Genomic DNA, 24,819 nt, shown 5'->3' with positions numbered 1-24,819 from the left:
GGACTCTACCTAAAAAAGACACTGTGGGGGCAGCAAAAGTTTTAGCCAGAATGTGAAAACCTTTGGAAGAGAGGTGTAGACCATCCCTGGCAAAGCAAAAAGGCTTGTCAGTCATCTTATCCCTAGTTCTTACATACTGGATTCCGCTGGAATCGCACCATCTCGATAGCCACTTATTAAAACCAAGTAACTTTGAATCTCAGCATTATTTTGGGTGATAACAAAATTTCACTCAAGACCAATATCTTTCCTGCCACAGATACGTGTTTGGCACTTTCAGTATTGTCTTTCTGCATGTCCCTCTGGATAGAACTCCTAAGGTGGTTTACCCCCTTGAGGACCCGTATCACTTCATAACCATACCTGTCAGGATGGAGAGATCTAAGACTCCTTATTACATCCCAGATCCTGGTTCCAGAAAGACAACTGACTGTCACCCTGTTATTATCCAGCCTGGTAAGGGCTGTGACCATATACCTAACAGTAGAGTTACTTAATAGTAAAATATTACCTTGGTTAGGTGCAGTCTCATTGAGCCATAAGGGTTTAGAAGTCTGTACCCTTGTAACCCTTAAAGGTGTTTGTACTCGCTGTGGGGGGTGAAGGATGAATCCGTGTGAGCTGCTGTGTGAACTAATGTGGGACATTTCTTTGTCTTTAGCCCAAAGAAAACTTGGACAGTTTTCTCTTAAAAACCTCAAGGAAAGTTGATTTGGAGAGAGTGCTCTCTGCTATGTGTGTGTTTGCTGTCCTTACCAAATATGTTCGAAAGTGAAAATTTAGCCTCCAAGTTAACTAAATGTGTACATCTCTCACATACTGGATCATTGTGAGCTAGCAATAAAATGTTTTTAATAAACATTAGGCAGTTACTACACTGTCTCAAAATACCTAGTGCTGTCAGGGTGGCTACAGAGAAGGCAAAAGCTGGCTGAGATTCCATATTAGCCAGTGCAGATGAAGGGGTGTAACAAAACAGGATATGTTAATAACTTACATTTGGTTAAGTCAGTGAGGGATAATCGACTGGAGTAGAAAATGGTGATGATATGGGATATAACTAAAAGATAAAAGAATGAAATGGGACTAGTGTAGTATTCAAAAGTACAAAAACATAAATGTAAACATGGCAGAAATATGTAGGATCGGTCAGAAGGTCATTAACAAATGTCAAGTTTAAATCTGATAGCTTTAACCAGTAGGCTAATGTGGTCTTATACATAGCTAGTAAAAACAATGAGCACCGGATAATCTAACCCAATGGATCAAGGTGCACTATCTGTAGTACTCACAAGTCATCTAGATGAAAAATTTCAAGTATAGTAGCCGTAAAACAAATAGGTACAGTGGGGTATCCATACAACAGTCAGACAAGTAATATAAGTACATCATATACGTAACCCTGTAGTCTGTAGTGCCATATCAGTACAGCAGTCAGACAAGTAATATAAGTACATCATATACATAACCGTGTAGTCCGTAGTGTTGTCTCAGAACAGCAGTCAGACAAGTAATATAAGTACATCATATACGTAACCCTGTAGTTTGCACTGCAGTATCAGTAAAGCAGTTTGACAAGTGATATAAGTACATCATATACATAACCCTGTAGTCTGTAGTGTGGTATCAGTACAGCAGTCACTCAAGTAATATAACTACATCATATACGTACCATGTAGTCTGTAGTGCGGTATCAGTACATCAGTCAGACAAGTAATATAAGTACATCATATACGTAACCCTGTAGTTTGTACTGCAGTATCAGTAAAGCAGTCAGACAAGTGATATAAGTACATCATATACGTAACTCTGTAGTCTGTAGTGTAGTATCAGTACAGCAGTCAGTCAAGTAATATAACGACATCATATACGTACCCTGTAGTCTGTAGTGCGGTATCAGTACAGCAGTCAGACAACAGATACAAGTACATCATATATGTAATCCTGTAGTCTGCAGTGCTGTATCAGTACAGCAGTCAGACAAGTAATACAAATACATCATATACGCTACCCTGTAGTCTGTACTGCGGTATCAGTATAGTAGTCAAACAAGTAATATAAGTACATCACATACATCAACCTGTAGACTGTAGTGCAGCATCAGTACAGCAGTCAGACAAGTAATAAAAGTGCATCATATATGTAACCCTGTAGTCTAGTGCGGTATCAGTACAGCAGTCAGACGAGTAATATAAATATTTCATATACATAGCCGTGTAGTCTGTAGTGCGGTATCTGTACAGCCGTCAGACAAGTAATGTAAGTGCATCATATATGTAACCCTGTAGTCTGTAGTGCAGTATCAGTACAGCCATCAGACAAGTAATATAAGTACATCATATATGTAACCCTGTAGTCTGTAATGCAGTGTCAGTACAGCGGTCAGACAGGCAATATAAGTACATCAATGTGTCATTCTAAAGGAATCCAGTATCTGTCTGCCTGGGATGACATGGTCGACAGACCACAATGCTTTGCCAGAGATGTCCTGCACCTCCTACCCCTGGGATTCCAGATACTGGCTAAGGTTCTTGCCGCCCCAATAGTGCCTTTTTTAGGCAAGATTCAATTGACAAATTCACCACTGTAACAGGAACAGGCAAGCAAAAACTGAGGGTGATACTACTCAATGCTAGAAGTCTAATCTCAAAATGCACTCACTCAAGGCACTTCTTAAAATGGAGACCAAAAGGATAAAGGGTCTCCCTATGCTGTCCTATCTCAAAGAACTTCAAAGAACTCCAGCCTAAAGAACTCCAGCCTCATTCAGCAGCTTACCCTGCTCAACATGTCACAAGACCCATGTCAAAGACAGATTTGATGAATATCTTTCACCTCAAAAATCTAGATCGTCAGAGCCACAAGATAAACAAGACTTAAACGACTTAATAGGGCTATTAATAGATAGTGCTGGGTGATATGATTCATCACCCAACCCTAAAGATGCTATAAAAAAAAGCAAATAGCATAGTGAGGCAGAGCACCTCGCTGGCCTTGTTCAGAAAATCTTGGGAGAATGGATGGGAGATATAGATATACCCCCCAGTTACCAGTCAGTGTCATCAACAGAGGCACAGCAAAAATAATGGTAATTTCCCATACTCCTCATACTAAAGCAACAAAGCAAAAAAACTAGGGGCTGTAAAAAATGCCTCGGGCAGATAGCCTAGTATGAACCTATGAACCTATGAGACCATTGATATATGTGCAGTAACTGAGACCTGGTTCAAGGCTACAGAGAGCACCCCTGCACTATCAGGCTAAAACTCATACCACACTTTTCGGCCACGTAACCTAGACCGGAACACCAAAGGCTGAGGTGTGCCCATATTCATTAAGGATATCCACATCTCCAGGCCAGTTGCTCAGCATAATGCATCCGAGGTTATCCAAATGCAACTAACTCTGGGCAAAACTGCAATCCAAATTGTAGCTTGCTACAGATCCCCCACCATACCCCAGGATTCCCACTCCTATTTTCTTGATGTACTGGAAAATATTAGGGTTCAACCAAATGCCCTAATAATGGGCGATTTCAACTACCCCACCATTAACTGGGAAAACTACTCATGTACCAACTCCTTCACTCAACGCTTTCTGGAATTCATAAATTCCAATGCCCTGGATCAACTTATCCACACTCCCACCAGGGGCAACAATATCCTAGATCTAGTCATTACTAACATGAGTGACCGGTGTTACACACCTGAAGTCAACGCCTCATTGGTCCGATCCGACCGTAAGCTAATCACCCTAGATATCCACATCCTTCCCCCACCCCCCATTAAGGAAACCACGGTAAAAAATTTCTCCAAAACCAACTTCATGCTTCTTAAGACTGAAGTGGTGAACTTCATGACACCCATGCAGATGGACAATACAGTTACGACTACTGAATCCTACACAATTGCACTTTATAAGCACTTACACAAGTGCATGGATCATGCTATCGTAAACAGAACCAAGACGCTATCCTCCAAAAAAAGGAAGCCAATCTGGTGCTCCCCTGCCATAAACAAACTGTACAACAGAAGGAAGAAACTGTTGCAAAAGAGAGTAAAATGTCATGAGTGGAGGAGCTCCCTGGTCAGCCTCAGTAAGAAACTGCGATCCCTGATATCCTCCAAAGCTAGTTAAGAAAACAAAATCACCACTGATTCTGAAGACAACCACAAAGGATTCTATAGCTATGTTAAGGATCTCAATGGCAACACTCAGATCTGCTCCGAGTTACAGCACAATGGCACTAAATATACAGACCCAACTAATATTGCCAACATCCTGGCAGATAGGTTCAGTGCTAACTTTACCCCCCTCTCACCCCTTAAATGGCCCATCTCTATACCGGAAGAATGCAAAGTTCCTGTAATCACGGCTGCACAGGTAAAAACCACACACTCCAAAGCCAAGAACGCAGCATCCATGGGACCAGACAACATCCCAGGCTGCGTTCTACACAAACTACGGAACGAACTGGCACCCCACCTAAGTACCATGTTCAGTCATAGCCTCACCTCAGGTTTTGTGGCTGCTGAATTGCACACAGTGGTGGTTATCCCACTCCACAAGGGGGGAGCCATCACGGACCCCGGAAACTACCTCTCCATTAGCATGATAAGCCTGGTCTGCAAGGCCATGGAACATATCATCATGGAACTTATAAAACAAAGACATTGGTAATCTCCAAACTCTGGACCCCACCCAGTTCGGGTTTGTAAAAGGCAGATCATGTCTCCCAAACCTGATAGACTTCCTTGAAGCAGTCACCAAAGCTGTAGACGAGGGTAAGGTGGTTCACATAGCCTATCTAGATCTTGCCAAGGCTTTTGACCCCATCCCCCACTCTGGAATTATAGATAAACTCACTAAACTAGGTATAAATCCCTATGACACAAGATGAGTTGCCAACTGGCTCACTGACAGAACCCACACTGTGAAAGTAGCAGACTCCAAATCTGACTTCAGACCAGTGACAAGTGGAGTACCACAGGGTTAAGTCCTGGGTCCTCTCCTGTTTGGTATCTATTTCTCTGAAGTACAGGCTAACACAGAAGGTCTTTGGCTAATGAAGTTTGCAGATGACTGCAAACTAAGAGCCATAATCGAAACTCCTAACAATGTGGGCATCCTACAAAAGGGCCTCACTGAGACTGCCTGGTGTCATAGCCATGGCCTCACACTCAATACCAAAAAGTGCATTGTCAACCCCTTTGGTAAAAACTCTACCCATGAACTACAACACAGGCGGTAGTATACTTAACACCAAAAGTGTGATAAGAGACCTTGGGACACCGGTGGACAGTAGTCTCTCCTTTGATAATCATATCGCCACAGTAGTCAGGAAATCCTTTTCCATGGCACATCTCATCACAAAAGGTTTCTCATCCAGAAAAAAAGATGTCATTGTTCCCCTCTACTCATCACTCATTAGACCCATTATAGAGTACAACGCCCCTTTTGGTATGTACCTCACAAGACATCTACAACAACTGGAAAGGTCGCAGAAATACCTCACAAAGAGGGTTACTGGCCTCAAACAGATGCCCTACGCAGACCGTCTCAAAAAACTCCAGCTTTACTCCGTCGCATATCGTTTACTTAGAGTTGATGTCTGCCTAACATACAAAGCTATGTCAAACACAGAGCTGTTGAACATGTTCCACTTAAACAAATACCAATCCCTACGAGCTACATGCTCTAGGGACCTAAACCTTGTCACCACAATAACCAAAACATGCCGGAGGGATAGATTCCTGTCCCAGAGACTTCCCATACTCTGGAATAAACTACCTATCTATATCAAACAAAGCTCCTCATTAGCACTCTTCAAGAAAAATCTTGATGATTGGATGGAAAATAGGAAATTCACCCCAGGGATCACTTCTGTGGCTCTGCTCAACAGTAGCACAGGAAAATAATTTTCTTGGGTGGAAAAAGCCAGGGAACCTTTTTGGTTGGGCTTGTATAGGCCCTAGGGCCGATAGCCTAGTACCTACCTATGAATCATATACGTAACCCTGTAGTCTGTAGTGCAGTATCAGTACAGCACTCAGACAACTGATACAAGTACATCATATATGTAACCCTGCAGTCTGTAGTGCGGTATCAGTTCAGCAGTCAGACAACTGATACAAGTACATCATATATGTAACCCTGTAGTTTGTAGTGTGGTATCAGTACAGCAGTCAGACAAGTGATATAAGTATACCATATACGCACCCTGTAGTCTGTAGGGCAGAATCCGTACATCAGTCAGACAGGTAACATAAGTACATCATATATGTAACCCTGTAGTCTGCAGTACCATATCATTACAGCAGTCAGACAAGTAATATAAGTGCATCATATAGTAACCCTGTAGTGCAGTATCAGTACAGCAGTCAGACAGGTAATATAAGTACATCATATACGTACCCTGTAGTCTGTAGTGCAGTATCATTACAGCAGTCAGAAAAGTAATATAAGTGCATCATATACGTAACCCTGTAGTCCGTAGTGCAGTATCAGTACAGCAGTCAGACAAGTAATATAAGTACATCATATACGTAACTCTGTAGTTCCCTATCAGAATAGCAGTCAAACAAGTAATATAAGTACATCATATACGTAACCCTGTAGTCTGTAGTGCGGTATCAGTACAGCAGTCAGGCAAGTAATAAAAGTGCATCATACACGTAACCTTGTAGTCTGTAGTGCAGTATCAGTACAGCATTCAGAAAAGTAATATAAGTACACCATATACATACCCTGTAGTCTGTAGGGCAGTATCAGTACATCAGTCAGACAGGTAACATAAGTACATCATATATGTAACCCTGTAGTCTGTAGTACCATATCAATACAGCAGTCAGACAAGTAATACAAGTACATCATATAGTAACCCTGTAGTGTGTAGTGCGGTATCAGTACGTCAGTCAAACAAGTAATATAAGTGCATCATATGCATAACACTGTCGTCTGTAGTGCAGTATCAGTACAGCAGTCAGACAGGTAGTATAAGTACATCATATACGTACCCTGTAGTCTGTAGTGCAGTATCAGTACAGCAGTCATAAAAGTAATATAAGTACATCATATACGTAACCCTGTAGTCTGTAGTGCAGTATCAGTACAGCAGTCAGACAAGTACTATAAGTACATCATATATGTAACATTGTAGTCTGTAGTTCCGTATCAGTACAGCAGTCAGACAAGTAATAAATGTGCATCATATATGTAACCTTGTAGTCTGTAGTTCCGTATCAGTACAGCATTCAGACAAGTAATATAAGTACATCATATACGTAACCCTGTAGTGTGGTATCAGTACAGCAGTCAGACAAGTAATATAAGTACATCATATACGTAGCTATGTAGTCTGTAGTGCAGTATCAGTACAGCAGTCAGACAAGTAATATAAGTACACCATATACGTAACCCTGTAGTCTGTAGTGCAGTATCAGTACAGAAGTCAAACAAGCGATATAAGTACATCATATATGGAAAGCTGTAGTCCAGTGCTGTAGAGCAGTAACTTTAAATGGTATAAGATTCATCAGTAATGAGCAGAAATGCTACAGCACCATATTAAGTTAATTTGTTTTCTTTGTCTAGTTTCAATATATAACTGCAGTGTTAGCTTAGATATTGCCAGTAGAGTAAAACAGTGGCAACCTGACAGGAGGAGTGTCGGGTCCTAAAGCCCTATGTTGCATTCTCTACTTAAGCTTAAGAGAAAAAAGGAAAGGTCCCTTCTGCAGCCAGGTGCCCTCCCTTCTCCAACATGAAGCATTGAATCATAACCTAATGGCCTACACTCTCATGTTCTATGTGAGGGCAAACAAAGGTCCTTCCTCCGATTTGGTGCTGCTCTGGGTCCCAGCACCCACAAGCTCTACTGTCCTACTATCATATTTACATAATGAGAAAAATTAAAATAAAAAAAAAATAAATCCATTAATAAGTAAATAATACAGAAGGCTATTCTGATCACGTCCCACCTTGCCCCTGGGTGGTTACCCACTTCACACCACCCCCAAGGCACGCATGTAGCCAAGTTGCTGTATATAGTAGCTGTAAGATATAGTGCTACAGAATGCCAGATGTGGCTGTATATAGTAACGATGAGATATAGTGCTACAGAATGCCAGATAGCATGGCTGTATATAATAACTATAAGATATAGTGCTACAGAATGCCAGATAGCGTGGCTGTATTTAGTAACTATAAGATGTAGTGCTACAGAATGCCAGATAGCATGGTTGTATGTAATAAGTATAAGATATAGTGCTACAGAATGCCAGATATCATGGCTGTATATAGTAACTATAAGATACAGTGCTACAGAATGACAGATATCATGGCTGTATATAGTAACTATAAGATATAGTGCTACAGAATACCAGATAGTGTGGCTCTATTTAGTAACTATAAGATATAGTGTTGTAGAATGCCAGATATCATGGCTGTATATAGTAACTTTAAGATATAGTGCTACAGAATGCCAGATATCATGGCTGTATATAGTAACTATAAGATATAGTGCTACAGAATACCAGATAGTGTGGCTCTATTTAGTAACTATAAGATATAGTGTTGTAGAATGCCAGATATCATGGCTGTATATAGTAATTTTAAGATATAGTGCTACAGAATGCCAGATAGCATGGCTGTATATAGCAACTATAAGATATAGTGCTACAGAATGCCAGATATGGCTGTATATAGTAACTATAAGATGTAGTGCTACAGAAAACCAGATAGTGTGGCTGTATTTAGTAACTATAAGATATAGTACTGTGGAATGCCAGATGATATGGCTGTATTTAGTAACTATAAGATATAGTGCTGCAGAATGCCAGATATCATGACTGTATATAGTAACTATAAGATATAGTGCTACAGAATGCCAGATAGCATGACTGCATATAGTTTCTATAGGATATAGTGCTACAGAATGCCAGATAGCATGGCTGTATATAGTAACTATAAGATATAGTGCTATAGAATGCCAGATAGCATGGTTGTATATAGTAACTATAAGGTATAGTGCTACATAATGCCAGACATCATGGCTGTATATAGTAACTGTAACATACAGTGCTACAGAATACCAGTTAGCATGGCTGTATTTAGCAACTGTAAGATATAGTGCTGTAGAATGCCAGATAGCATGGCTGTGTATAGTAACTATAAGATATAGTGCTACAGAATGCCAGATAGCATGGCTGTATATAGTTTCTATAAGATATAGTGCTACAGAATGCCAGATAGCATGACTACATATAGTTTCTATAAGATATAGTGCTACAGAATGCCAGATAGCATGGCTGTATATAGTAACTATAAGATATAGTGCTACAGAATGCCAGATAGCATGGCTGTATTTAGTAACTATACGATATAGTGCTACAGAATGCCAGATATCATGACTGTATATAGTAACTATAAGATATTGTGCTACAGAATACCAGATAGCGTGGCTGTATTTAGTAACTATAAGATATAGTACTGTAGAATGCCAGATAGCATGGCTGTCTATAGTAACTATAAGATATAGTGCTACAGAATGCCAGATAGCATGGCTGTATATAGTAACAATAAGATATAATGCTACAGAATGCCAGATAGCATGGCTGTATATAATAACTATAAGATATAATGCTGCAGAATGCCAGATAGCATGGCTGTATATAATAACTATAAGATATAGTGCTACAGAATGCCAGATATCAAGACTTTATATAGTAACTATAAGATATAGTGCTACAGACTGCCAGATAGCGTGGCTGTATTTAGTAACTATAAGATATAGTGCTGTAGAATGCCAGATAGCATGGCTGTCTATAATAACTATAAGATATAGTGCTACATAATGCCAGGCATCATGGCTGTATATAGTAACTGTAACATACAGTGCTACAGAATACCAGATAGCATGGATGTATTTAGTAACTATAAGATACAGTGCTACAGAATACCAGAGAGCATAGCTGTATTTAGTAACTGTAAGATATAGTGCTGTAGAATGCCAGATAGCATGGCTGTATTTAGTAACTGTAAGATACAGTGCTACAGAATACCAGATAGCATTGCTGTAGTTAGCAACTGTAAGATATAGTGCTTTTGAATGCCAAATAGTGTGGCTGTATATTTTAACTACAAGATGTAGTGCTACATAATACCAGATGGGCGTGGCTGTATTTAGTAACTGTGCATAATTTAGTGCTACAGAGTGCCACCTAGTGTGACTGTGTATAGTTCAAGATTTAGTGCTTTATAGTGTCGTCCAGTGTGGCTTTGTAAAGTAGTCATGTGAGAGATGTACAGTGTTAGTGTGACACCAAGTGTAGCCACAGGTAGTAACCGAGGAAGATTTAGTGCAAAAAGAAAAGGCAGATCAAGAGCATAACAAAAATAATGCCTGAAGCAAAAAGTTATGCTGTGGTTACTTCAGTAGGCAAAATTCACCCCCCCCAAAATACATCAGCAATTATTTATTCAAGGTTTAGTGCGTTCATCCATTTTTTTTCTACCAGGTCAGATTGAAAGAGAACCTGTTCATAAAGCTATAAATGATTGCCTGCCAGTGTTTAGGTGAGAAACTGCACTGCAGTTTGACTGTAACACAAACATACAATGACTGCATATAGCGTCAACTAACTTGTTACAAATTATTTAGTGTACTGTGACCATGGACAGTCTCATTGAAGTTTTTAGATGCCTGTAAATTTATATAGGCACAAGAACAGGGGGGTAGAAACAGTTACTGAGCCCTGATTTTTTAAGGACTAGAGTAGATGATAAATATTTATGTAGATAAAGCAAGTTTAAAGAAAGGTTTTCGTATAACACAGCTGAAAAGTATGAAGAAATTTAGAAAGTTACTCAGATTTTCACAGCATTCATGGGGTTGTTTGATAAAATTAAACCAAAGGTTTTTACTTTTTTGTTCTGTACCAGTGACCTATGTCACTGCTTTTAGAAATGTTTTTGTATTAATCCTGATGTCATTGGGACCGATTAATATTACTGTTATCCATGTGTTTTCTTTCTACATTGTACAGTAAATGAGTGAATCTTTCTACCAAAATAAAATGAAATCAATGCTTAGGGTCACTACTTAAAGTTAGAATTCTCGTGTAAGAGAGATGATTGTTACTGCTGCTTTAGAAAGTTCTGAACAATGTATCCTTCCATAACCTACAATGTAGTCTTCAAAGAGACGAAGATCATTAATATAGTGCTGAATTTAAAACACAGGTAAGGTAGTAAACACTGACTTCTCAGCCTGTCAGTCTATTGACAAATCACTTGACTGTGTGGAAACTCATTCATCAAATGTAATCAGTGAGTTTTCTGTACCTTTAAAATCAGTTGTAATCCTACAATTTGTGATAAAAGTTACATGCATGTGGGGGATTTGAGAAACCAGTGTCCTGACAAAATGCTTTTAGTCTGTAAGCATAATCCATCATGAGTTCTAACTGTGATAACCTGACAATAGCAGTAAATAGGATAGTCACCACAGTGTTACTAATGGGAGACTAGATTTAGCACAGACAGAATGCAGTTTTTTTCACATCTAACGCCATGCCCTATAGATAATATCAAAGGGTATAGAAGCTTAAAAATATTTCTGAAATGATAAAGTTAAAAGCAAATGTCAGAATTGTGCAGCATTTATTCATCTGCTCCATTTGATTCTGTAAATGTTTAAAAACTGTCTTGATGGGATCATTTGATCATTATAAAAATTAGCAGGATTTTTTTTTGTTTTGTTTACAAAAATAAGGAATGCGCTCCCGCGGTGGTGGTGCTGCGGTAGCATTGTTGCCTCACAGTCAGACGCTGTCCGGTTCGATTCTCAGCTAGAGCATCTTCTGTGTGGAGACATGCGTGAATGGGTGTACCTTCGTTGAAGGTTGTGCATCAGGGCTGGTAACTCGCCACGTAAAAATCAACTACCAATCATTAGCGGACCAGAGTTCCACTGTGGCGACCCCTAACCTGGAAAAGCCGAAAGACGCAACAAAAATAAGGAATGCACCATCAGTTTAAGTTGTCACTGATGTGTCACCTCTGTTGTGATGAAACATGAATTGTCAAACTAGTTCATAGGTGAAGTTAGCTGCCCTTGTGGGTGATTTTAAGCCTGGCCATTCTCAGACTCCTTAACCATTATGCCAACCCCCTCCGATGAAATGGGAGTTTTATTGATTCCCACTTTTTTTGTTTGTTTTTTTCCCAACAAAGCCTACTACAAGAAGATCTACCAGTCCTAAACAATTGGATCTCCACCAAAAAAAAATAAACTTATTTTCAATCCATCAAAACAAAGTCCATTCTTTTTGGCACAAAAAAAAGACGACTGTCTAATGCATCCAACTCCCTCACCATATTGACAAGGACTATAACTACGTTGGAACAACAACTTCATTTAGGTATCTAAATTTTTGGTCACATATCAAGAACAGCTACAAAAATTCAAATCCAAGATCAATTATCTTCTCTTCTGGATCAGTGAAATCTCTTAATTCCTGTTTACACCAACCAGGAAAACCATTGGCAAAAGTGTCAGGGAAGTAAATAGTGTGGGAAGAAATATCCAGGGAATTGTTATGGCTAGGCTTGTATAGGCCCTAGGCCCGATAGCCTAGTACCAACCTATGAACCTATGTCCTACTTGCTCAGCTTCAATATATCTTACCATTTTTTTGCTTCCTCCTATACCAAAAAGTGTACCTTACAGCCTCTTTCAGATTTCAGAATAATTATGCAGATTCCTCACTCACCCAGAAATGAACATCACTGCTGTGCTCTGTCTGTCTCCAAAATTGTTTACCAGTTTAAGCTACACCAACCATCGCCTTGGCTCCCTACTTTTCAAACTACTTACTTGAATAAGATGGTCCTCTACCCCTCACTGTGAAACTCATAATAGCCACCCCTATACAACCTCAGAAGTCAAACCACAAGTGGAACTAATATCCAACCCCCCCCCCCATACCAGGTTACACAGCACTAAAACTTTCCCTGTAGATTTCGCTGACAGTACCAACTACCCAAAGTTCTGAGACCAGTTTAAACAAATACTAACACACCACAAATGCAACTGCCATAATGATGGACATATCACTTATTTTTTTTATTGATTGATTGATTGCTTTTGTTTACTAGGAATGTCCGACTTGGCATAGGTCCCATTTTCAGTGGATGCCCGGGGAGACATGATATAATTTCCATAATGAGTAGAATCTGCCAGTTATCCAAGATTTGCATAATAAATGCACATACATACTTAAAATAGAAATGATATGACGGTTAATCAAAAAATAATAAATGTACATAGAACAGTGATAATATGGCAGTTCTCATCCTCCTGCAAACATTTATATTCTCCTTTATCTGCAGCTTCTCACAACTTTCACTTTGTACTTGAAATACAAATGCTGTTACTTCTGACCTCTCTGTATGAAGAATTCTCGGTTACAAATTAAGTCTGCATGTAAAATGCAAATGCATCTTCTCACACTTTGAAATGCTGTTTTGTCTGACCTCCCTACATGAATCTGTTGTAATGTTCAGCACACTGCGTAAATCTTGCACATTGTAACTGAGTTAACCATTCATTTATACTCAGAAATATTTTTGATTTTTGATGTTACTGCTTTATATTTAACCTGGGCTGAGTCTGCAAATGGCCAAAAATTTGGTTACTGCTTTACCTTGATAAATAAACTGTAAATTAAAAAAGGGTTATTTAACAGAAAAAAAGATTCCAAACAGCTAATAATTTTAGAGATGCAGGAGTTAAATGTATTGCATGGGGCATTTCCATGCAGAAACGTTTTTGTATTTTTTAATAGAGAATGCTCTGCATTGTTGATTACTATAGCATGATTAGTCACATGTCCATTCTTTCCTGTCTACCCTTGATATAATTTGTTTAGTGTTGACTTAACTCATTGAATAATTAAATCTTAAAGTTCAAATTTTCATGATTTAATATGTTTTAATAAATATAGTAAAGCTTTTCAGGATCTGTAAATCTCTGCAATTTACTTTTTGGCCCTGTACCTTTTGCTTCATAGACTCTGTAAATTCTTCTCTTCCAGTGTGTCTTGCAAGAGCTCTGTATGATTATGAGGGTCAAACTGCAGAAGAGCTGTCCTTCTTGGAAGGAGCCATTATTCGTGTCCTAAATAAGTGTAAGGGTGGTGTGGACGATGGGTTCTGGGAGGGTGAGTTTAATGGCCGCATGGGGGTCTTCCCCTCGTTAATGGTGGAAGAAATAACAGGTGATGACGCAGACCATGATCAGGTATGTTGTTACATTTTCTTCATTCAATTTTACTTTAATCGCATCTTTATTTTGAATTTGGTAAAATTTGTAAACTTAATTAAATTGTATTGTTTCCTTCAGGAACCACATTCACCTTCACCACCTGTTTTCTCACTCCCTGCGCCAGGAATGCATTTGCTGAGAGTGGAATCTGGAAGTCATGGAACATTAGTAGGTTAGTGTTAACATATTGTCCATTCTTTTTAAGTAACCTCTTTCTTTGTTTTTGAACACTGGAATGTAGCAGTTTATGAAGTGGACAGTATTGATAAGGAGCTTTTCAGTTTGAATCCAGTGGTTGTACCCAGTAAGGGCTGAGGAATGCTGGCATGGTATCTGCTAAGTATAAGATATTTAAAGCTTCTTTTATATTAGTGAAAAAAAAGATGTACAAGTATTTCTACCATACTTAACCTGTGTAAAATAAGAAACAAAGGACCACAGCTCCAAAGGCAAACCAAAACTTTAATATGTGAGGGCTTTCATTCACTCAAATCAAATGAACTTCTTCAGACAAATTCAAACAGTAAAACCCCTCCTTATATAACCATGAAATCACATGACCAATAAAATGCATCACAAGTTTAAAACTGGTTGTTAAAAGGCACATACATATTTATAAAGATATTTACATATACTTTAACAGAATCTTTAAGCACAAAGTGGAGCATACTCATTCAAATTATTAATGCAAATATGAACAATCCATATTTGATGCAGCACTCGGCTGTAATTTAAGGTGCATCTATACAATCCTATAAGTACATAAAATATTGTCTTATAAGAACATTCTATACAGAATTTCATAAATTCATAAAATATTGTCTTATAAGAACATTCTATACAGAATTTCATAAATTCATTCAGTGTAATAAACTTTTAAGCTTGAGTAAACACATAACAGAACACTGATCATCAAGGCCTGGATAACTATGCGCATTTAAAGTAAGTTGCCACCATAACTCTTGTCTTTCGAGTAAAAGGGATGTATGCCCACCTCTAGGGCTCTCCATCACCTGGTCGATCACCTTAAATTTAAAGTGGTGTCCAGGGTTGTCCCTAATGTGGTTGGCCAAAGCATTATTTTATGTGTTTCTATTTATACTGTAAATGTGTTCATAGATCCTTTCTTTGAACCTATGATCGGTTTTGCCAATATAAAACACTGGACAGAGTTGACATCTTGCCAAGTATACCACACTTTTAGAGTTGCAGTCATATCTAGCAGTGAGAGAAAAATGCCTATTAGCAATTGTATAGTCCCTACCTATATCTTTGTACCTGCAATAGACACATGCTTCACATTTAACCATTCCTGGGTTCCATTTGTACAATTTTTGCTTCTTCTCCAATATATTTTTTAAGCTAGCTCCTTTTCTATACACAACTCTTGGTAGGGCGCCCAATTTAGATCTAAGATCAGTGTCCTTCATAAGGATACACCAGTTTTTAACAGGGCGTCCCTTATGGACTCACCATAAGGTGTATCTGTAGTAATTAAGTTGACAATACATCTATTCTTATCACTGTTGTTATTATTGTGCATTGGCATATTTATGTCAGCACTATTACCCTCAGAGGTGGCAGGGCTTAAGCGTATGAGCTAATAAGGCTGGTGGTCCCAGAATGGGTGAGAAGTGCCCCACCCTTCTTTTTATCTGGACCTCTTGTATGAGTCCCTGCAGTAACACTTCTGGATAGCCCCTTCTTTCAAGCATTTGTTTTAAATTATTGCATTCCTGCACAAATTCTATATCTAAGGTGATCATCCATGCTGCCCTAACCAGATGTCCTTTGGCTATAGATTTTTTCTGGTATTGTGGATGGCAGCTTGTGTAATGTAAAAATGAGTTTGAGTAGGGTTTCTTTCTATGAATTTTAGATAAGTAGCATCCCCTTAAAATGTCCTTAGTTAATTCCACATCCAAATAGCAATCTTTAGCCTGTCAAAATTGGATGTGAATTCCAGGAAGGATGTGCTGGCATTCATCTCATCCACTATTTCCTTAGCCGTAGTTTCATCTACATTTATGATCATAAACATGTCATGCAAAAACTGCGTATAAAACACAATTTTATATTTTATGTTACTTCTGGTAAACACAAAATTATGCTCCCAGAAGGCCATAACTAGGTTGGCGAAACTACTACCACATGGGGAACCCCATAGCTACTCCCCTTTTCTGTAGATAGTATGTACCATTAAATATTACAAAAATTATTCTGCAAAATGATGTATAGTAGTTCTTCAACTAATTTAATTTCATTTGCAGAGGCACCTCTTTCTAACACATCTACCACCCGTTCAATTCTTGAATTGTGGGGGATGACTGTGTAAAGGTCTTTTACATCCACAGTTAAAAAGTTGAGCTTTTCTCTACATTCTTGATTATTTATGTCCCTTAAAAACGACCAGGAGTCTTTGCAAATTTGGTGTTCCATTGCTATGTATTTTTTCAAGATACCATCAACCACCTTAGCACAAGCATATGTGGCTGAATTTCTCCCGTCAATTATGGGGTGCAGGGGAGGGTTAGCAACATTCTTATTAATCTGTGGAGTGCCAAAGAGAACAGGTGTCATAGGTGTTGATGTTGTTAAATAGTTAAAAATGTCCAAGTCTATTTGACCACAAATAAATAAATCATTAATGTAACCTCTTATTTTCCTGTATGCTACATTAAGTTCATTTAAAGACACCATTTCATAACTGTCCTGTTTCAGCATTTCCTCCATTCTACAGTTATAATCATCCTTGGTCATAAATACTAGCCCCCACCCGTGTCTGGCTTCATGACTCTGATATTGGCAAGCCTCAAAGCATTTAGTTCCAGTACATTTTCATTACTCATATTCTTTTGCAACCCCCCCATGAGCATAAAAGCTCTTTAATTTATTTCTAAAATCAATTTCACATATTTTTTCGAATAGCGCTAATGTGAGATGCAAGGGTGGGTTAAAAGTACTAGGAGCCCTGGTTTCATTCACATTATTCATTTCACAACCATGAAATAAAAGCTGTAAATTTAACTTACGAATGTAGAGTTTAAAGTCCATCAATACAGTGCCTATATTTGCCTTCTGTGTTGGTATAAATGTCAATCCCCTTGCTAAAAGTTCAATTAAATTAGGTTCTATGGTCACAGTAGTAAAGTTAAATATATTAAAGTCACCTTGCTGGTTAGTTTGAATAACAGGATGTCCAGCTGCTTTAAGTCAGACAAATTATAGGAGTAGAGTGTAGGGGAAGAGAAGTATAAGAAGGTGTAGTGTGCTGGATGAGGGGGATGGGGGGAGGAAAGGGTAAAGGTGATAGGATGAGTGAAAGGAGGAAGAAGGCAAGTTACATGAAAAAGAGTGGTGGTAAAACAGAAAAACAGTAAGAGAGAAATTGATGTAGTAAGTTTAGAAAGGGCAAGGCATTGGGAAGATATATTAGGATGAGATATTGAATAATTGGAGTATAAAAATTATTGGGGAAAGGACAGGGGAGAAGTGGAATGATGGGGAGGGTATTTGAGAGCTAGGTTATGGAAGGTGGAGGCTTAGTGCAGTTAACGGAGCTAGTTGGATTGGAGGTGGTTTCTGAAAGCTGTTTTGAAAGAACCAGTGCTAAGAATGGTGTGAATGGCTACAGGAGGGCTGTTCCAAGTTTTTGCTATTGCCCAAGAGTAAAGTTGTTCACCTGCAGGTAGTTTTGGTTTATGAATTTGGAGGAGGAGCTGGCTCTGAGATCATAGGGACTTGCTGGGGTTGTAGTGGGGAAAATAAGGAACTAAGGGCGGGGTGATCCTGAGGTTTTGTGAGAAGTTTGTGTGTGGTGGAAAGTTGGACATATGTGAGATAGTGGGGGAATTCCAGCCAGTTTAATGTTTTTAGGGATGTGTAGTGTTGGTTGAAATGATGAGAGCCTGTTAAATGTGGCTATTTTTGTTGTAGCATATTTCTAGTTTAGATTTAAGTGAGAATTGGAGGTTGGTAAGCAGTTGGGCACCATAGACCAGGGAAGGAAGTAGGTGGATGCGAGTACTTGTTTTGATGGGAAGAAAAGGAATTGTTTGTCTGTAAAGAATCCTAGATTTTGTGGATCTTACTGCTATTTTGGATTTGTAGATCAAGTTTTAGGTGTTTGGCAGTTATAACATCTAGCAGTTTGGTATTGGTAACTATTTCAGTTTTTGTATTGTTCAAGGAAGGTATGTTAAATTGGGTTTTGTTGAGGGGAGTATTTCTGTTTGGAGTGAAAATTATGAGCTTGGTTTTAGAGAGAGAGATGAATTTGTGGTGCCATGATTCTGTGGCAGAAAATGCAGATTGATTGGTGTGTTGCAGTAGAATTACGTCTGTTGCAAAGCAGATAATAGTGGAATCATCTGCATATTGTACAAGAGATCCTTGGTGACCTGCTTAAATGGAGGTTGTTGATAAACATGTTGAAACGTAGAGGTCCTAGATTAGAACCCTGGGGGACCCCCATGGGGTTGTGTATATATGGGGAGATAGATTGTTGCCATTTTACGGCATGTTCTCTGTTTTTTAGGTAGCTATTGAACCAGTTGAGTGATGGGGTAGAAAACTGATAAAGGAGCAGTGTGAGAGAGATGATATCAAAGGCTTTGGGTAGGTCCAGAAATAGAGTGGAGACAAATGTCCTGGAGTCACGGGCTATATTAACTTGGCCCATAAAGGATATTATGGCAGTGGAAGTGCTGTGACCTGGTCTGAAACCATGTTGTGTTTGTGAAAGGATTTGATACTTGAGAATGAAATGTTGAAGTTGATTGTGTATACATTTTTCCAACAGTTTAGATAAGGGAGATAGAATAGCTATAGAGTGAAAAGTTGGAAATATCAGTTGAGGAACCTCCTTTCTGGAGTGTTAGAATGTATGCCTTTTTCCAAAGGTTGGGAGCACAGGATTCTTATATAGATTGATTGAGTATACTAATGGGGTAAGGAATTGTATCTGTGGTGTTTCTTCGATACTGGGTAGCGTGTCTGCTGTCCAATCTTGGAACAAGGTTTTAGTTTTAGAAGTAGTTTTTTTGTAAGAGTGGTTGGGACAGTTGAGAGTGTGAATATGGGCTTGGAAATGTTTGCGCAGAGTTTAAGTAAATTAATAGCTTTGAGTTCAGATAAAGAGCAAACATGGCACAAAAAAGTGATTTAAATGGTAAGATAAGTGTATTATTTTAAATGTAGTTTAACTATACTTCTCTGGATGCAAAATGTAGTCCAAATGCTTTGTTTCCAAGCTTCCAGCAGTCCTAAGACTAAGATAGCTGAAAAGTATATAGTCATGAAAAAAGTCATAATTTCTTCCTTGCAGGAACGTTTTGTGATAAGCCAATAAAAACAATTGCTTCTCATGACATTTTGACAGCTCATTCCCCAACCTCCCTAGCCCACTACCACCAACACAAGGTTGAGTAGGGAAACAAAAAGAGACTGGTGATTAAGGAGTCTAGAAAGTAATCTGAATAATCAGGGGGTCCAGGAAAGGTCTGGAGGGTACCAGCAAGTTGTAATTTATCTGTGAATGGATCAATGAATCATTCTTTAGCACTGTGGACACTGGCTACTGCATACATTTTTTTATATGTCTACTATCCCAAGTTTTTTGTGTTTTTTATATGATGTTCTTGGTCTTTTGGGATACCAGAAAAAATTTATGTTTTTTGTTTGAGAGTTACTTGACATAAGTGCTGCTGTTTGTATTATGTATGAGATCTTAGGTAGCAATGCCATTTTTATAAGCTGTAATCTACCTACAAAAGTAAAGAATTGTTTATCCCATTTATTAATAGTATATTTATCTTGTCTCAAATACCATTATAATTCATATCTCTTGTTTCATTCCAGTTTTTATTGTTATTCCCAAATATTCTTACTCACTAGTCTCCTTCTAGTTTATATTCTGTATTTGTTTTAATAGTTTGACTTTTATTAAAAATTATAAATTTGCTCTTATTATTATTAAAAATGTAGGTTGAAATAATTTCAAACTGTCTTATTTTTAAAGAATTGATTTGGATTAGTAATTATTAACATTATATCATCTGCATATATCATTATTTTGGATGCATAAGTTCCTCCTATATTTATTCCAGAAATGTTTGACACAGTGTCTCACTCCTTACTTTTGAACACACAGTCTGACTTGGGCTTCTCACATGACACAGTAAAATGGTTTTAGAGCTACGTCAAGGATCGTAAACAAGCAGTGAAATGGTCCAGTGAACTCTCACCCTTTCTCCACAACCCTACTGGAGTCCCTCAAGGCTCCATCCTAGGACCCCTACTCTTTAACATTTTCACTAACAACCTTCAGACTGCCTCTCACCCTGGGACCCTCATTCAGTATGCTGATAATTCCACTATAATCTGTACTGCTCATTCACTACCGGAACTACTTTCAGAAACTCAACAGTCCTTTACTGCAGTCAAATCCTGGCTAAGAAATGCCCAACTCTTTCTTAATCCAAACAAGACAAAACTAGTAATCTTTCATCCCAGAAACACCTCCCCTTGTCACTGGTCATTTTAACATCCTTGCATCTGACAACACTGTCATAGAAATAGTTTAGGAAACCAAACTTCTAGGCGTAACCATTGACAATAAACTTTTGTTTGACCCCCATATACAGCAAAAGATAAAGAAAACTCATCAAAAACTGGGACTGTTATATAAAAACAAATATTTATTTACTGCAGCAACCAAAACTACCCTTTCAAAAACATTTTTACTTCCCTCCCTTCTTTATGGGGCCCCTATCCTAACTAACGTACAAACTTCTTCCCTAAGCAAGATGGAAAAGTGTTACAACAAAGTTTGTCACAAACTCTAAGTATCACACACAGCACTGTAAACCACTCCTAGAATTAAATTGGCTTGAACTCCCCAACCAGCTTGCCTTTATTCAGCTATCCACCTTGCACAACCTTATTTTCAAGCCTACTGCCTGCCCTGCACTAGCCAGTCTAATTGCACCTTACACACCAAATAGATCCCTATGATCAGAAGGCACAAATCTCTTAGTTATCTCAAAACCCACAAGAAAACCCGGTCACTCTCTGTGTTCATACTCTGTCTCTATACATTGGAATTCACTCCCGCTAGCTACCAGGTTTATTCCTGGCCTAACCCATTTCAAAGCCTCTTTAAAAATCATCTCAAAAATACATGGCTCAGCTCCTGCATAAAGCCTGCCTAATGCTCATCTCTCCCTCTTCTTCCACATCCTCCTCTTCTATCACATTTCACTCCCTCATAGTCTGCACGATCCTAAGGCTCTTCTAACTCCTTCTCTGTTTCTATACCATATCCTTAAGCTACTGCTCAGGCTGTGTTGCTTCTATTTATTTATTTATATTTATTTTTACATTTGTTAACCGGGTTAGTCTGTCTGGGTACTTAGAAGCCCTTTTTCAGTAAACAAGTAAACAAATAGTAAGAACAAAGATAAACACAGATCACATTTTAAGTATACATACTTCTGAAGTAATTACATAACATGCAATAAAGGAATATATAGAATGGATAGAAATACAATACATACATGGAAATTTTCACGTAGTATGGCAACAAACTAAGCAGAAATATGGTAAGACTAAGGTCAGTACATTGCTGAACCAAGGTACTAGGCATGAAGTAAGGAAATATACAGATAAAGTTGTGTGAACTTTGGAAGTTAATAAATAAATTAAAGAACAGTAATAAGGGATTATGGGAATTGAGTGCAACATGAGCTAACTAGTATGGAATATGACGGAAAAAAAATGTGTAAGTAGTAGTAAGAGCGAGAGCTAGAAGTATCTAGTCTTAACTCTCTCACTGTCTGTCTGCATCACTAACATTCTGGCTGCTATTTTCCTAACTGAAAGTAACATTCTATTTTCCATGTACTACAACAGCCAATGTCACACATTGTACTACCTACGTACTATTTTTTGGACACTATCTACATCACGTATGATGAGTGACTATTATCTGTAATGTTTTAACTATAGAATTGTCAAGATGTGTAGTAATTTATTGCAACATCTTGTAACGTAGTTTGTTCTTTCAACTTAGTTTCTATAGTATTTCTAATGTAATCTTTATTGCATTGGATTACACTGTACCTGTATTGTACTGTATGTGGAGCTTTTCTCCCCGGGCCTTTGCTGAAAACGGGTTCTGTAGACTCAGTCAGACCACCATGGTAAAAAAATGTCAAATAAATAAAATAATTAAATTTCTTATTACTAAGGCTAATATTTCTTATACCTACAAAACAGTAGGTGTCTGGAATAGAGAACATCCTTGTTTGATGCCTTTCCTCAAATTAGTTTAACATATTGATTATTCTAGTTGTTTCTGGTGCAGGTCCAGGCCCAATCTTGTTGCCTTGTTTTGGCTTCCTTTTTCCTTCTGCCTTTGTGGAGATAGGGTTTCCAGATTTAGAGAATATGTTGAGTGGAATTCCACCAGTTATATCAACAAACATGCAATAACTTTTTTACTGCCATTTTGGGCTTCACATGCATTTTATTTTACTAGTGCTCTTGTTTGACGTCAGATTGCTTATGTTTCATTTCTCCAGTATGACCATATGGTTTCTGTTTGTAGTTTTGTTTTCCCATCCACGTATTCTCTCTCTATCCCAGTTTATTATTTTGCATTGAATTTAAGTAGCTGTATTAATGACAATTTCTTCAACCTTACTATATCACAGTTTATTCATAGTCCATATATCTTCTTGTTCTTTCGGTTTTTACCGGTTAGGGGTCTCCACAGCAGATCATCTGTCTGCTCATGATTGGCGGTGGAGTTTTACGGTGTCGAGTTGCCAGCCCGGCGCCCAACCTTCGACAGAAGGCACACACATGCACACACTCATGCTTAGGGCCAATTTAGAGTGTCCAATCCACCTACAGCATGTCTTTGGGGTGTGGGAGGAAACCAGAGCACCCAGAGGAAACCCACGCAACCACAGGGAGGACATGCAGACTCCACACAGAAGGCACCCCAGCTGAGGATCGAACCGGAGAACCTCTTGCTGTGAGGTGACAATGCTAACCACTGCACCACCGTGGCCACCCATTCATAGTCCATATATACACACATAAAAATCCTGTTGCAAAGCTCTCATGTTCTTTTAAGTGCTATGTTTTTCTTAATATACAGCTGTATCAATTACAAAGGAGCATCCATAAATTCTGTTGAACCTTATGACATTTCTGCTTAAGTTTTTTTTTTCCCCAGAAACTGAGGACTCCGTTCATAGGTTCATACTAGGCTATCTGCCCTGGGGCATTTACAAGCCTAGCCCGATTGTGTTTGGTTTATGCCACCCCTTGATTTGAGTATACTGTGCCCTTTTTAAAGTTTAGTTTACTGTGCCTCTGTCTAATAGTGACACGGAAGTAATCCCCGGGACAAACCTATGATCCCCCATCCACTCATCAAGATTCTTCTTGAAGAGAGTCAGTGAGGTGCTCTGCCTAACATGAATTGGAATTCTATTCCAGAGCGAAGGTAGCCTCTGGGTTATGAATCTGTCCCTCCAGCATGTTCTATTTATTTCTGTGCTGAGGTTCAAGTCCCTCGAGCGCGTGGCACTAAAGGATTTAGATTTACTGAGGTGGAGCATGTCCATTAATTCTGGGTTGGACATAGCTTTATGTCAGGCATAGATCGCCTCAAAGTAGGCGGTATGCAACTGAGTAGAGCTGGAGTTTTTTTAACCGAGCAGCATATGGCATCTGTTTGAGTCCCTTGATCCTCCTGGTGAGGTCCTTTTGGGGTCTTTCTAATTGCTGCAGGTGTCGGGTAAGGTACATCCCAAAGGGGTCATTGTATTCTATGATGGGCCTGATGAGGGATGAATAAAGGGGCACGATTACCTCTCTTGATCTAGATGTGAATCCTTTCATGATGAGGTGGGCTATGTAGAAGGTCTTTCTAACCACTTTGGCAATGTGGTTGTCAAAGGAGATATTGCTATCAACTTGGGTCCCCAGATCCCTAATTACTTTCTCTGTACTTAATGGGTTACCACCTATGTGGTAATTTGTGGGCACATTGTTTTTGCCAAAGGGTATAACTATACACTTTTTGGCATTTATAACTATACACTTTTTGGCATTTAGCTTTAGACCATGGCTCTGGCACCAGTTATCCGTCTCAGCGAGACCTTTTTGAAGGATGTTTGTGTCAGCTGGAGAGTCCATTATGGCGCCCAGTTTGCAGTCATCTGCGAACTTGGTGAGCCATAGTCCTCCCACGTTGGCCTGTACCTCAGAAAAGTAAATACCGAACAAGAGAGGTCCCAGGACAGAACCTTGTGGGATGCCACTTGTGACCGGTTTCGAGTCTGACATGGCTCCAGCAACTCTGACTCTGTGGGTTCTGTCTTTGAGCCAGTTTGCGACCCATCTTGTGACATAGGGGTTTATATTTAGGCTGGATAGTTTATCTATGATGCCCGAATGGGGTATTGTGTCAAATGCCT

The 24,819-nt window shown here is 38.8% G+C and overlaps 1 protein-coding gene across 1 annotated transcript in view; it reads left to right on the top strand.

Annotated features, from left to right (window-relative positions):
- The window catches only part of LOC122799790 (F-BAR and double SH3 domains protein 2-like), a 1,119,909-nt gene that overhangs the window by 1,061,949 nt on the left and 33,141 nt on the right, over positions 1 to 24,819 (top strand). The window contains exons 13-14 of the mRNA XM_044069087.1: positions 14,097 to 14,302; positions 14,405 to 14,498. Coding sequence (XP_043925022.1) covers positions 14,097 to 14,302; positions 14,405 to 14,498 — 300 coding nt within the window. The remainder of the gene's footprint in view (positions 1 to 14,096; positions 14,303 to 14,404; positions 14,499 to 24,819) is intronic.

Source organism: Protopterus annectens, chromosome 4.part0 (genome assembly GCF_019279795.1).
Source record: "Protopterus annectens isolate FY-2018-M chromosome 4.part0, PAN1.0, whole genome shotgun sequence".
Taxonomy (NCBI): domain Eukaryota; kingdom Metazoa; phylum Chordata; order Ceratodontiformes; family Protopteridae; genus Protopterus; species Protopterus annectens.
This window is presented reverse-complemented; position numbering and strand designations above follow the sequence as displayed.